The following is a 16509-nucleotide window of genomic DNA, read 5'->3' as shown; positions in this document are numbered from 1 at the left end:
CTGACTCATGGCATGCTCTAATACAGTCTCTTCAGCAACTTGCAGTTCCTTTGGTTGTTATGACACTTGTGAGTTGGATGCTATAAATATTGAAAGAAAAATTAACAACCTTGACAGGGACAAAATAAACAGCAACAGATATCTAGGCGTCTGAGGTGCTTTAGTCCTGTTTTGAAATTTTAATGTCATCCAGAAATACAGGGATTTCCCATTAAGAAGCTGCAAAAGGAAAAACAGGAGGGCTGCACTGCACAAGTTTATTTTTCCTTCAGGACTGAATTGACAGCAACACCACCTTCTTTGTTTACTTCCTCTTTCCTTAAGGCAGCATTCATAAAGAAAGTGGTCATTGGTAAACTGGTTGATTGTAGTTCTGAATTAAATCAAACGCAGAATAGTTCCTGTGTGGAATTAAACTGAACTATGGAAAGTTGAAAACCAAACTCTACCATTCTGATTGGCTGTTGATGAGATGTGGTGAAACAAGAGTCTTTGTTTCTTCCTACAGGTTCAGTACGTACTGCATTTTTATTTAGACCTGCAGCTTACCATTGCAATGCCTTGCTTGGTCGCACTGCATTGACTAATCATGACTTGCCTGTCACTATCGGAAATTCTATCAACTATTTATACAAATACCTGAAATGCTCTACCATAAGATTGAAACTGAGTCAGCCACAGTGTTAACTTTCATATTATACCATGATCCCCTCAAAACGTGCACGCTGAATGGCCAGCGTGCCCATTGTAAATCGAGTTATACTAATGGAAAAAGGTCCGGTCGCCCGGACTTTTTTCCATTAGTATAACTCGATTTTATAAAACACTGTCTCGCTATGTTAAATGGGTTTAACATAGCGAGACAGCTTTAAAATAAGCAACGGAGATCTCCGTTGCTTATTTTAAAGCTGTCTCGCTATGTTAAACCCATTTAACATAGCGAGACAGTGTTTAAAAACGGAGAAAGCAAGATCTCCGTTGCTTTTTAGCTATGTTAAATGAGTTAAACATGGCGAGACAGTTTTAAAATAGGCAACTGAGATGTCCGTTGCTTATTTTAAACTGTCTCGCCATGTTAAACTCATTTAACATAGCTTAAAAAGCAACAGAGATCTTGCTTTCTCCGTTGCTTTTGCCCACAGGTCTGATGTACTGCGCAGGTGCGCAGTACATCACAACTGCCGCGGATGCCAGACATCTGTGGAAGGGCAGTAAACAGGCATTATACTATGCCATTATTTAAGAAAAGTAATAGTTTCTTTTCTTAAATAATGTCATATAATAGCAATAACCGCCTGGGTGTGGGTAATGCTAAATTTACCCACGGTTGGCTTTGTTTGGTCCGGGCCTCGGGACCAAACCACACCAACCGTGGGTAAATTTAGCATTACCCACACCCAGGCGTGGGTTATTGCTATAGTCTATCCCTCCTATGACTGTACAGGCAATGTTTTGGAGATATTCATTTTTTTTGAACAGCTGTATACTAACATAATCTTAGGCATTACTCAGCCAAATAGAGTAATAAACAATACATCACCTAATACCTCCAGGCTGTTTAGACATTGATACATTAAAATATGGAAACAAATGTTGGTTCCAGTATAGTTATATACAATTTTACTGCTAATCCCATTGTCCTTAAAGTTCTTGCTAACTTGATGAATGCTTCTTTAAGCATAACTTGTGTGTGTGTGGCACTCATCCTCCTAAAATATCTGCATTAAGCTGTTCTTTCATGTTTAATACACTTGTTTCTTGTGATCTGATTTTGATGTTGCACTATGCTTTATTATGCCAGGTTATTAACAGTTATAATTAGAGCAGTGATGTAGAGGTTTGTGCTGATAGTTACTATCACATCTTGTGATCTGAACTTTGTGTACATTATTGTTTTATTATTCACATTTGAAACTTGATCTTCTTATTATGGTTATAATACGTATGAAGATAATTTCTACCATTAAAGAACTACAACAAGTTTTCAGGGTTAAATAAAGCACCACACTGTAGAACAAACCAGACCACACACCACAAGTTCCAGGCCAGATGAATTCACTCAGTTTAGTACACAGATTGATGTATTAAAATAAAAAATAACCTGCAGTAAAAATTAACAATAAAACTTCAAACTCTAATACCATTAAGAACAAATAACACTTCTTTGCCGTGGGTTAACGAACCCTGACCCTCTCCTTCTCTTGGCTGGGATGAACCAAAAAAATTATCCAAAATTCTTTGGCTGGAATCCATTTCCATTTCTTTAAACAGTCTTGGCAGTCTCACAAATGATTCACTGGCCATAAATAAAGCACCACACTGTAGAACAAACCAGACCTCACACCACACGTTTTCAGTGTTATTCTCCCCTTAGGTGAATTGTTTTTAGGGTTAGGCTTGGGGATGGTTTTGGAGATTGATGATGCTATGATGACAGATACGGACATGTCTCTACTACAGATTATTTACATACTTTCTAAAACAAGAGTTAAAATCCAAATAGATTATTATGTTACCTAAGTTTATTGTGAATAAATAACGTGTTCTGTAGATTCTTGAAACGTTAGAGGCCTTCAGGAAACTAAGAAAAAAAAAAAACCTACTTATGCACTTAATATTTAAGTCTGATGCTAATGTCATTTTTGTCCAAGAAACACATTTAATGAATGGTGACTGGGATAGCGACATGAAGAAGAAATGGATAAATTCAATAACAGCTTTGGGAAGTTGCACCAACTCAAAAGGTATGGCTATTATTATCAAAGCCTCTTTTAAAGAGCATATTTTAGACTTTGGTCAGGACGAAGAGGGTAGGTGGTGCTACTTTACCTGTCTAAAAGCCCCTCTCACTAGACCCTTTTTATTTCTGAACCTATATGGCCACTGTACTAAACAACAATATTTTATTATTGAGATATACAACCTCTTACAAAGATTCCCAGAACATGAATATATATTGGGAGGAGATTGGAATTTGGTGCAAGACCCTACAATAGACAGAACAAATAATAAAAACCCTTGAGACCTTCAACCTGTTTTAGCATTAGAGGACCTCGTTACAGAATTTTCGCTAATAGATCCCCACAAACTCAAAATGACACTAATTCTAAGGTAAATTACATTCTTGGCTGGAGCGCCTTCTGTGTGGAGTCTGCATGTCCTCCCCGCGGCCAGCAGCGTTCGAAAGACATGTGTGAATGGGCATGCCTTCGTTAAAGATTGGGCGTCGAGCTGGCACCTCGGCACCGTAAAAATCTACTGCCAATCATTAGCGAACCGGAGTTCCGCTGTGGCGACCCCTAACCGGGAAAAGCCGAAAGAAAAACAACAACTCACCCTGCTACTTCATGGTCTATAATAGACTTCTTTCTAATCTCACATTTATTTCTAAAATTAGAGCTTAATTATAGTGCTGAAGATTTCTCTTGGATCATTCTAGAATAACCCTCAAAATAAACTGGTCAAAAATTAACCAAGATAATGTTAAATGTTTTGTATGGTCCCTAAACCCTGACCTTTTGTTAAAACTAGACATCAGACAGGAAATAACTCTCTTGATGACTTAGAGAATAACTTTCTAGACATCAATATACCCTTTGATATAAGATGGACTGCAATGAAAGTGAGGATAAGAGGTATTTTAATTCACAAAGCATCCTATTACAAAAAATAATCAAGGATAAAGAGATTAAACTACATTCTGAAATTAAAGAAACCGAGACATAACTTTAACCTAGACTGGAAAACAATCTGCTGAAATTACAAAAAGATTTACATATGGTGCACAGACAAAACTATTTTTTTACAGAAATGAAACTTCTCACTAGATATGCAGATCTGATACAAAAAAATCCAAATTATTAGCAAAATTAATAAATGCACACCAATCAGCTCCCAATATAACCAAAATAACATATAACAACAAAACAGTAAATACAAATCAGGAAATAATGGATATCTTCGTAGAATTTTATACAAACTATATGGACCCCAGAGACAAACCTCAGTAGAACACTGTAAAAGTTTTCTTAATAATAAAAAATTTCCAGTAATTGAAAATCATCAAGCTGACCTGCTAAAAGCACCCCTCTCAATTGAAGAAATTACATATCTAATTAAGAAGCTAAAGTTAAATAAATCTCCTGGGCCTCAAAACCTATGCATCCAAACTCTCAGTCATTCTCCTAAAATTATATAATTGTATTACTAAAAGGGGCTTCACTGACTTCTACCTTAATAACTCAAAGACTATCTTCATTCCAAAACCTAATTCTGATAATAAGAACCCCATGAACTACAGGCCAACTACTCTTATAAATATAGATATAAAAATTCTGACTACAATTTTGGCCAACAGACTCAAAACAATACTATCCAGCATTATATCATCTGAACATTCTGGTTTCATGATGGGCAGGCAAATATGGGGTAATACTCTCACTCTAGATGCAGCTATTCAACTACTGAGGAAAGATAAACACCCCAGATATGCTCTCACCTTGGATGCAACTAAAACATTTGATAGAGTAAACTTATATTTTCTATACTTAACACTGTCATATTACAACATCCCTGAAGAATTCATTGAACTAATTAAAATGCTTGACAAGTCCTCCACCACGACACTTTTCTTGAACAAGGCACAGTCTAACCCAATAAAAATAATTAATGGTACTAGACAAGGCTTCCCCCATCGCCCTATCTCTTTACCCTCTATATTGAACCCTTATTTCTATATATAAAACAAAGAACATTCCACCATATTCCAGAGATTCTGAATAATAAGCTAACCTTAACAGCATACGCAGATGGCATTAAAATATACTTTCAGCTACCAAATACGGACATAAACAAAATCCTAAATGCTAGTGAGAATTTTTCTAAAGTGTCAAATAATGAAATCAACACCTCAAAATACTTCATATTCTCACCTAACCCCCTGGGTCATAATATAGCTTATTTTCCACACACTTCTACTAAAACAAGCTACTCCCTTAAATACTTAGGGGTAAACTTTGAGCATAATCATAAATCAAATATGCAAAATAACCTTCTAAAAAAATGGACGGCTGTAAAGCCAGATCTGCAGAGATGGGAAAAAAAGTTATGTACTCATCATAACGTTCCATGTTTGTTGTCCATCTGGCCTTCATTCTTTATGCTTTCCTTTGGATCCACTGTTCTGAAGAGTTTGTTCCCTTGAGCCACGCAAGACAGAAGATGCTGGGGACACTGTCCCAACCAGCAAAGAATGAAGGCGAGATAGGACAACATAACATAAAGAAGTTATGTATTCACTATAATATTCCATGTTTGTTGTCCATCTCGCCTTCATTCTTTATGCTTTCCTTTGGATCCACTGTTCTGAAGAGTTTGTTCCCTTGAGCCACGCAAGAAAGAAGATGCTGGGGACACTGTCCCAACCAGCAAAGAATGAAGGCGAGATAGGACAACATAACATAAAGAAGTTATGTATTCACTATAATATTCCATGTTTGTTGTCCAAATCGCCTTCATTCTTTGTCCTTTCCTTTGGATCCACTGTTCTGAAGAGTTTGTTCCCTTGAGCCACACAAGAAAGAAGATGCTGGGGACACTGTCCCAACCAGCAAAGAATGAAGGCGAGATAGGACAACATAACATAAAGAAGTTATGTACTCACTATAATATTCCATGTTTGTTGTCCAACTCACCTTCATTCTTGCATCCCATCCTCCTTCCCCCAACCTTCACTCCTGAAGGATCAAGAGGTCTTTATTGGATTTGGAACTCATGTTCTCTGATTTCCTTCTTAGTCCTAGGTGGCACATGTTTATCTATGTACTATTATATGTATATAACTGTTAGTCTGTTCAGTATTTGCAAACAGGATCTGGGTAATCTTCCTAAGCATGATGGGATAGGGTATTGCTTCGAGCCATTGGAAGCTCTCGAGCTTTAGTATAGGCCGAGTTGGAACCGATTCTCGGTTCCGAACTCAACCAGCAAAGAATGACAGTGAGATAGGACAACATAACATCATGAATTTCCCACTATTATCTAAAATTGCAATAGTTAAAATGAATATTCTTCCATAAATTCTATACCAGCTCAATGCCACTAATATTACAATTTGTAAATCATTTTTCAAGAAAGTAAATAAGGACCTATCCAAATTTATTTGGTATCCAAAAACAACCAGAATTAGTTATACAAAATTAATACTACCAACCGATAAAGGAAGCATGGGGTTACCAGATTTTGAACTGTACTATAAAATAATGTGTTCCAACAGAATTATCCAGATTGCTGAATATAACCCACTGAGCAGAGATTGGTTCTCACTGTGGGTTAAATTATGGCACAATCACATTAAAGAATACAGACTTAACCCCAAAGCCTTCCCCTTCATGGACATTTCAAACTTAAAAAAATGTAAAGTACATAACTTAATCATAAAATTCTCATGTTCCAAGAACTTTTGGAATTTCTAAGCCTTTCACATATTCTAAAGCTATTACAGCCAATTAATTTAAACCCTAACTTAGTAATAAGGACTAAGATGTTAAATCTAGCCCAATATCCATTAATCAAAAACTTCATCATTTGGGACTTCTGCAAACTTAAAAATAAAACCACTGACAAAATCAGGGAAAGCTTCAACTTAAGCAAAAAATACATTATTATCATTAGACAAATCATGGAACTCATTGCAACTTTCAAAAACATACCTGAAGATGTGCAAACAGATGTTAATACTTCATTAACGATTCTGAGATGTCTATTGCATAAAAAGAAAACACTTTCTACTGTGTACAAAATTAATTACAATAATAAAATATCAAGCCTGTACCCTATTCTCTAAATATTGGAATGGAATAAACAATAAAATTACCATGGAACAAGTTTCACATGCTATAGAAAATACTGTTAAATTATCTCCTTTTAGAAATCTACTATATACACAATAAATGATTAATAATAACGCTTATTTCCACACCAATTAGACTGAACAAATGTAACTCAAACTCTTCCCCTTTCTGCCTGAAGATGCATGCAGATCCTACTTCACATACTTTGGTATTGCAAATTTGCTCAAAATCTATGGGGCTCATTAAGAGTCGGGCTAGAAAAGATGGGATGTGGGAAAACTACTATTTCATGAGAGTTTTTTCATCCTTCACATTAGCACAGACAGAATACCCAAGCAGACATTCCACATTCTTATCACTCTTTACATGTTAACGAAACTTTACATCACTCAAAACTGGTTAGATAGATCCAGATTAGCATGGGAGGGATACAAAAACATGGAACTCAAATACATCACCTGCCATAAAACGATAACAGGAACTAGTAAAAACATTCCTACTACCAAAAGCTTTGGGGTTTTCTCATTGACCACATTATTAAAGAAAAATACTCTTTGTAGATATTACAGACTTTAGCTTATAATAATCACTACCTTCTGTTCTCTGAATACGTAATAATATAATAAGCAGAGTAAATTCTGCAGTTTCGTATTAACTGTACAGAACATACAAAACAGTAAACGTCCTGCTCTGCGAGATTCCTAATCGTAGCAGTTGTAAATACTGTATATAGTTGTAGGTTAACTAAAGGTCAAAAATCTGTCTCTATATTAGATCAGCGAATGCTTAAAAAAGCGAACGCTGATTGAGCAAACTTATGTAAGCGAAAGCTTACAATCTCAAACTGTCAGAACAGCAATTTTTTTTCCTAGGGAAAAAAATCACTGATCCAAAACACATACACACAACACAAGCACATCATACAAACAGCAATCCACACACATACACCTAAAATCTGATACCTAACCCTACACTAAACTATACACACACCACTAACTATCCACTTACCTTAACCCAAACCCTAACCCTAAGGTCTGTCACTATCGCACACTCACCTCACCCACTCCCTAACCCTAACTCACCTAACCCACCCTAACCGTCACGTCCACAAAATCACACACATACCTAACCCATGCCCTAACGCTAACTCACCTAACCTGCCCTAACACTCACATCCGCACAATCGCACACTTACCTGAACCCGACCCATAACTTTCCACCACAGCACTGAAAATACCGAAGCAACAGAAACAGATAACCAAATTCTTTCCCTAGGAAAAAAATTGGGTTTCTGTTCCTTCGATATTTTAAGCTTTCGCTTACATAAGTTCGATCAATCAGCATTCACTTTTTTAAGCGTTCGCTGATCTAATATAGACCCAAAAATCTTTATATCAAGTCATATTACTATTTTTTTTTTTAAAGCAAAGCTATCAACAGTACTGTTGCATATGTGCCATTTGCTTGTTTATTGTAATCTTGCTGGTAAATTATCTATATGGTCTTACACCCAGTATTCTTTGTATGTATCCACTTTGTACATTGGACTGTTGTAAATTTGTTGGTGAATTATCTCTGAAATAAATAAAAAGACTTCCGAAAAAAGTACACAGTTTGTTAACATAGTTTTAAGTAGCCAAAAGAATATATGCAACAAGCCTGGCTAACTCTCATGAATGTGAAAAAATCTATTAATCAGATTACTGTTGAACTTACCCCTCACTGTCATCAGGGAGTAACTCTAACCTGTTGAAATTGTCTATTCATGTTTGCTTATGTATTCTTTGACTATACCATATTTGTAATATGTTTTCATTGTTTTTATTGTATCTGCTTACCTTGGAGCTTTTCTCCCCGAGCCTCCCCTGAAAATGGACATGAATCCAGTCGGACTATCCCAGTCAACACATGTAAAATAAAAATAAATATAATTACAATTAAGGTAATAAAATAGGTGAGCATAATAGAATATGCACACATGATAATAACTAGAGTAACAGACTAAGGATAAGAAAGCTAGTGTTGCTACAAAGGTACATTATTTACATAACAGGTGAGAAATGGGATTGTAGAGTCCCAGTAAGGAGGAGGAAAGTAAAGTTAGCAGCAAGGAGAGGTACTGGAAATAAAGGTTGATAAAAGCTAGGAGTTGTTAGAGTGTATAAACAGTATCAACAGATGGGAGAGGAGAAGCAGCAAAGCATGCTGGTGGAATGACTGATATGAAGTAAGAAGATAATGACAAATGTATTATCCCAGAGGAGATGAACAGTTGCAGATCTTGTTGCTAATGACATATGCTTTTAGCTGCGTTTAAAATGTAAATAGAATTTTCATAAAGGGAGAATGGGAGGGAGTTCAAGTGTTTGACAACAGAGAAAGAGTACAGTGTTGCATCATGGGAGCTGTTGGACAGGGATACTGTTCCAAGGAATTTGCCTGCTGATCTGAGTAGACAGCAGGCATGGTACCATGATATAAGTAATGAGAGCGCAGTGGGTATACAAGGGGTATATAAGAATTTGTGAGCTTGTCTGAGCTGTATACATTTATGGTAGTAAGGAAATTCCAAGCAGTGTAGATGACTGACAGCAGTATAGTGAGGAGATCTATTTACAGACCATGCAAGTTTGACTAAATCCTTTACCTTCTCCAGTATATCATGGCAATCATGCACTGATACTTTATATGCCTTATATGGCTACCAAGTGATTACAAAATGAAAAATACATTACTTACATTAGATAAATATGAATTAGTGGGCTTTTCCAAAGCAACAGGAAGCTCAAATGTACCATTTTGCACATATCCATCTTGCACAAGACGAAGCCACTATTTAAAAAAAAAAAAAGCCTATTAGAAGTGTTGTATATTATCATTATGCCATTGAACACATCTGCACTATACATCACATCTGTCTAGGTGTAGTGTCCACAAAATAATACTTTATCAAGAATTCCATAGGTCATGTCTTACATATCTGCTTTCTACATGTGCTAACTTTGACCTTTTTACGTACATTGCTCATTTCATTGTTCTCCTTTTCATTCTGTATTACATTATCTGTGAGTTTATTTTCTCACAGTCTTAATCCATCAACCTTATTGCACATTATAAGTTCCTGATGGTGTTCAAGTAACACCATTATTTTGTATTTTCCAACCTGAAAAGAGCCATCTTCAAGACAACGGTGTTCATTCTAATGAGAGTAGTTTAACTGCTGCAATTTCTAGGTAGTTGAGCACTACTGTCTCAAATTTACACTGTTTTTTTATTGGTTCTCTTGCTTTTTTTGCTTGCTTTATACTGCATTTAGCAGAATGGTTTGAGCTGTAGCTGAATAAAAGGCAGAGTTTCCAAGACAACATTTTCTCATAGTTAGCAGTGAAATAACATCTTCATTTCATAGATGATGGGTACTGTCATACCCTGGGCCAAACATTATTGCTCTAATGTGTGCACGTCTGTTTCCAGTTATGTTAGTCTGTGTCTCAACAATCCCTCAGTCTTTCCCTTATCCCCTTCATGATTCTGTCAACAATAGCACTGGACATCATGCAGGGACATCAAGCTAGCTTCCCTCCTATAGCCCTTGCCTTCTAGCGCTTGATGTCCTTGGGCAGTGTAACAGCTACCTCCTGTTCAGCCTAGGCTATGCTGTCTTTAAAATGTGTAAATACCTAGCAAATTCAAAGGCATTCCTTTCCAAGCCTGAGACATGCATTGCATAACCCCACCCACAGGAATGCAGCCTCCTCATACAGACAACACAAAACTGCCATATGTTTATGCTGTTAAAAAAATCACTTCCCAAGCTTATTAGAGCTCTTAAGATTAAGCAATAATTAACTGTGCTAAATAGACCTACAACACACACCACCTCATCAATGTAGCAACAAAATACTTCTCCGATGCCTTCTACGCATAAGCAACTCTGTTAGACACACAGACTCCATGCACACCAGGCTTCTTAAGGATAAGGATGGTTAAAATCACACTCAATATACTACACAAACTGATACAAACAGCAAAAAGTCCACTGTTATCTGAAGAAGTTTTATGGGTTGTAAAACTAAAGCGCTTATATCATTTTATTTCATTACAAGAATACGTTTTTAAGCGGAGTGTAAGAATTCCTGTTTATAGCCTGGTTTTGTGGACTTTTCGTTATTAAGGATAGGACAGGAGTACACTTAGGTGTTTTTTGGGAGCCAGGATTTCAAATGTTTCAAGAGATGTCGAGATCATCTCTACCTGCAAGTAATGCTACAACATGGTGGTAGTTCATGTGGGAGAAAATGACCTGGTATGAAAACCCCAGATGGACATGCTGGATGGAGAATATTACACAAGCTCAGTCAAGGGTAAGACTCTAGTTCTGAACAGTATCCTCTTTTCACCAGTAATGAAGCCAAAATTCAAGAAAAAGATGACTGGGTTCAACAACGGGTTTAGGAACTGGTGCTATTGCAGGGGAGCTCAAACTGTATCCATGGAATGAGATGATCAACATTCCAGCTTTGCAAAGGATGGCCTACATCTTTCATTCAAGAGCCTTTGCTGTCCCCATTGTGCCCTTTTTAGGCAGAATTAATCTAATGAACATCCCAACCTAACAAAGAAATCAAATTTCAAATTGGACAACATCAAGGTGCCCTTCTCATTTCCAGAAGTATTAGCAAAAAAAAAAAAAAAAAACTGCCTGTCTTGGAGGCATTTCTGCATCTAGGACATGCCTATGCTTGTGTTGTTAAAGAGGCATGGTTCAAATATAAGGAGAGCACCCCCTTTGTGTCTGGGTTTTGCTCCTACCTTCCTTGCCTTTGGTAACTGCGGCTTAGTCTCAGTATTCTTCAATAACATTAACCCAGAAAAGGTGATACCCAGAGGGGCCTTCACCCATGAGCTCATAGAACTCCATCTCACCTTAGGGAAGTCAAACTTTAGTTATCAATTTCCATCCATGGAACCACGATCATGAAAACTTCCTGGTATTCCTTGAAAATATTCCCACAAACAGTGGTTCATTAATCCATGGCAATTTCAACTATCCCTCCATAGATGTGAGTACCTGCACTACCAACGTAGGGTATGCCCCATTTTATTTATTTATTATTGTATTTATTTTATTTTAAATTTGTTTACTGGGAATGTCCAACTGGCCATGAATCCCATTTTCAGCAGAGGCCCAGGGAGAAAAGCACCACAATGATTAGTGCAGAAAGAGAATACCTTACACAATGCACAAGCTGTTAAAATACAGTACAGAAGACAGGAGCTGTTGCAATGTACTGATGTACTACTGTAACGTAAACAGGGTCTATATTAGATCACCGAATGCTTAAAAAAGTGAACGGTGATTAATCGACCCTATGTAAGTGAAAGCTTACAATTTCAAACTGTCAGAACAGCAATTTTTTTCCAAGGGAAAAAAATCGCTGTTCCAACAAAAAAAAAAAATACTTTAAACATTACATTAACTGGGGGGCTTTGCCCCCCCCCACACCCCCCTACTTAAATATACCAACTCCAAGACCGCACTACAGTGCCAAAAACGGCAAAGTAACGAAGCAGCTTAAAAGCCGCTTCGATATTTTGCCGTTTCAGGCTTTTGAGTTCAACCAAGACGGATTCGAAAGAATGCATCTTCAGTCTTCTAATAGGGAACCACGTAAGCATATAATAATTATACAATGTAAAATAATATTATGTGAAAAAATATACAATACAGTTATTTGGATACATTCCTTCAATGATTAAATAATACACTAAGAGAAATCTGAGATTAATGTCTCGATAGATCCTGTTTATAGGCTTGCACAGAAGATTAACATGTGAAGCTATCCAGGGTCAGAACAACTGCATAGCCAAGACTTGTTTAAATGGGTCCACAGTAGTTTTTTTAAGTTATTTTTGTTTCAGGTGGACCTGATATCTAGGTGGGTGGAGTTCTGTACTTTTGCAATAGTAGGAGAGCAGAGGGACACACCAGAGCTATTTCTACTTTTGGATATGTCAGCCAGTGCTTTGCTGGTGGATCTTAGTAGGCAGTTGTTGGAATCGCTTTTCAGTAGGCCATGTAATGATGGAATTTTATTTAGATCAATGGTTTGATGGGCTATTGAAAGTTGGTTGTAGGTGAGCAGATTGGGTAGTTCTAGCTAGGATTATTGCTTGATAGCTTGTCAGTGATGTGTACTGCAGGGGGAGTCCATTGTAAACTTAGCTATTTTATTGTAGCAAGTGTCAAGTTTCTTTAAATCTGCTTTATTTAGGTTGATGAATATAGGGGAGGCATAGAGAAGTGTGGAGATTAGGTGGATTTTTGCAATGGTAGCTTTGCTGTTGTTGGTGAGGCATTTTCTGCATCTGTAGGAGAAAGCTGAGATAAGCAAATACGAATAACGCAATGCTAAAGCAACTAAAAACTTTAATATGGTAAGCGCTTTCAGTGATAAAAATATTCCACCTTCTTCAGACCCAGAACAACATAAAACTGATGGTAACTGAAGGTTACTGGTGTTACAGTGTTAATTTACAGTATTGGTAAAAGTGATCAGGGATGTGGTGGTACTATGTTTAGTAAGGAATCTGTGTTGGGTATTGGACAGCAGTTTATTAGTAAGGAGATATTTCATTATTTGGTAATGTATACATTTTTAAGTATCTTAGGGGAGACAGGAGGGCAACTGGGCGGTAATGAGGTAATTCTACTGAGTTACCCCCTTTGTGAAGTGGTATTATGTGGCAATTTTCCATAGAGAACTTGTGTGTTGTTTTGATAAGGAGCGACTGATTAGGAGATAGATGGGATATGAGATGGCTGTGGCTGCCATCTTGAGGTGTTCTGCAAGTACTTTAATCGCAGCCAGGTTCGTGGGCTTCAGATATTTATGTATGGTGCTAGTAGGGATAAGGTTGTAAACAGAAGCTGTTTTGATCCACAGGTAAGGATGTTAGTTTTACATATGTAGTAGGGGAGCTGCTATTAGTGAGGGTTAATATGGATTTGATGAAATATTCGGTGAATTGGGTGGCAATATTACTGGTGATGGTATCGATATTTGGAGGAGGAGTACTTGTTTTACCTGGATGCAGGATTTTATTTATGGCAGCCCAGAACTTTTGTGGGTTGGTTTTCTGTTCAGCTTGGATGTCTATATACTGGTTCCTTTTGCCTGACATAATTTGTTTTTTGGCTTTGTTCTGTAGTTCCAGGTAAGCTTGTCTAGTCTTTTTTGTTTTATTTTGTCGCCGTGAGTCCTAGGCTTTATCTCTTTGTTTTAGAAGTAGTCGGGTATATTTGGTAAGCCAGGGCGCATAGTTGGATTTGGTTATAACAGTTCAGATGGGGCCAAGTTGATTTAATAAGTTAAGGAAAGTGTTGCTGAAGCAGCCAACAGCACTATCTAGTGGGAGAGAAGAGAGTGGCCTTCAATTACATTGCTTAAGTGCAGAAAAGAAGTCCCGGGTTCTAAAGTTCTTTGTATATCAGGTTTGTTGGAGGATGGTGGATTTTATTGGGTTCACTTGTTACCTGACTACAAAGGTGGGAAGGTGATCTCTGAGGGTGTCTGGAAGGGAACCGGAGAGGCAGGAGTGAGATGGACAATTAGTGATGATCCAATCTAAGATGGACTCCTTTTTAGATGTTTTATCTTCTCAGGTAGTGGTATTGATTAACTGGGAGAAGCAATGCAGGTTGATGTGGTTGGTCAAGTGGGGTGATTCACAGGAAGACCAATTGGTATTTAAGTTGCCCAGTATGATTGTTTCTTGGAGGAAGTTATGGGATACCCAATCTAAAATGGATTCTACTGTAACAATGTTGTTGTCAGGGTGTATATATATATATATATATATATATATATATATATATATATATATATATATATAGGTTCCACTTATATTTAGTTGCCTTTTTTTAATTTATTTTTAGTTTGGTGAATATTATTTCAGCATTATTGAATTTTGGTGGGTTGTTGTCTAATTTGTCTATGGTCAGATTATTTTTAAAGAGTAGCACAATGCCTCCACCTCTTTTGGACGTTCTATCTTCTCTAAGAACATTATACCCAGAGGAACAAATTCATTATCATTGATTTGCAGTTTTAACCAGGTTTCTGTGAGAAGAACTATGTCAGGGCAGTAAAGGGCCAGAGTGGCATGTAGTTCTGATATTTTATTCAGGATACTTCTAATATTTATGTTAAGTATTAGGAGGTCTTTAGGATTCCTGAGGGGCTTTAGAATGTCACATGTTTAGTTGAAGGGGAAGTTGTTGTTTGTAGGGCCCAGATTTGGGTGTATGTCGCCATTAGGAGTTGTGATGCCACATAAATGATAGTTTTTAGATATTGTGCTATAAATGTGTTGTATTTTGTGGAAATGTGGGTGTTTGATATGGGGAAACTATGAAAGAGGTAAGGTCGAAATTTAAGAGATTATAAACAGATAGAGATATCAGCAGAAAAGCATGCTTCTTGGTTTGAGTTAACAAAGACTTCCTGGAGCAACTTGTCCTCAATACAACCAGCAACAAGAATGTTCTAGACCTGGTTCTCACAAACTTGGCTCCAGCCTGTTCCCTCCCCTGATCAGACCCTCATTAGTTAATTGAGGCCACATACTGGCTACCTTTACCCTGAAAACATTCACTCCACTGGTAATCAAAACCACTTCTTTAGAGACTTTAAAACAGGGAAACTTTTTACAAGTATATAAAAAAATCTCTAAATCCACCCACAAAAGCTTAACAGTTAAATTGGAATATGCAACCACTTACACTAAGGATACCCATTTAGTCAAATGCATTGACCTGGCAGTCCCTACTAAAACCAACTATAGTGATACATTTAGAAACAAGCCACCGGGAGGGGGTGCAAGCAATATCAACTTTACAACATGAAACAGAAACTGGTCAAATTACCATGTGGGGCAAATAACACCTCTGCATACAGATCATATAAAAAGTGTATGAAACTGAATGCAACCATAAAAAGCATCAAAGCCTCCAATGCACTCAGGATAGCAACTAAGGCAAAGGATAACTACCAGTCCTTCCTCAGCTATGTTAAAAAATTATAAAATAATTTGCAAAAGAAACTCCTGTAAAGTTTCCCATAATGGTGCTTTCTACCATGAAACAATCACTACATCTTCAATCATACTAGAGATACTCCCCACCCCTATATCATCCAAGGAGCATTTCCTTAAGGTACTCTCAAAGATCAGGAACACTGCTTCCATGGGTCCAAACAATATACCGGGCAGCCTAATAAACAGTTTGAAACACTGACTTGCTGATCTCCTCTTTTAACTGTTTAACCTGAGCATATCTACATGCAAAGTCCTTGAATTCTTGTGTATTGCATGTCCCTGAATTCTGATGGTACTGCAATAGGGATGCCCCTCCATAAGGATGGACCTACCACAAAGCCTGGAAAACACAAAACCATTAGCCTTAGAACTCATGAGTCATATCTGTAAAGCCCTGGAGCACATCTTTACCATCTTCAAAAAATGTCAGCATCAAAAATCTGATTAAGCTTCACCCACAGCAATCTGACCTTATAAAGGGTAGGCCACACACATTAAATCTTCTAGGCTTCTATGAAAAGATGGCACAGGTGGTGGATACTGGGTACACTGTCCATGC

The 16509-nt window shown here is 37.2% G+C and overlaps 1 protein-coding gene across 1 annotated transcript in view; it reads right to left on the bottom strand.

Annotated features, from left to right (window-relative positions):
* LOC122787839 (dedicator of cytokinesis protein 7-like) overlaps positions 1-16509 on the bottom strand; it is a 4057077-nt gene that overhangs the window by 1777220 nt on the left and 2263348 nt on the right. Inside the window, exon 19 of the mRNA XM_044054755.1 lies at positions 9591-9683. Coding sequence (XP_043910690.1) covers positions 9591-9683 — 93 coding nt within the window. The remainder of the gene's footprint in view (positions 1-9590; positions 9684-16509) is intronic.

The sequence above is a fragment of the Protopterus annectens genome, chromosome 13.part0, assembly GCF_019279795.1.
Source record: "Protopterus annectens isolate FY-2018-M chromosome 13.part0, PAN1.0, whole genome shotgun sequence".
Taxonomy (NCBI): domain Eukaryota; kingdom Metazoa; phylum Chordata; order Ceratodontiformes; family Protopteridae; genus Protopterus; species Protopterus annectens.
The sequence above is the reverse complement of the archived record's forward strand: the minus strand, read 5'-3'. Positions and strand labels throughout refer to the sequence as shown.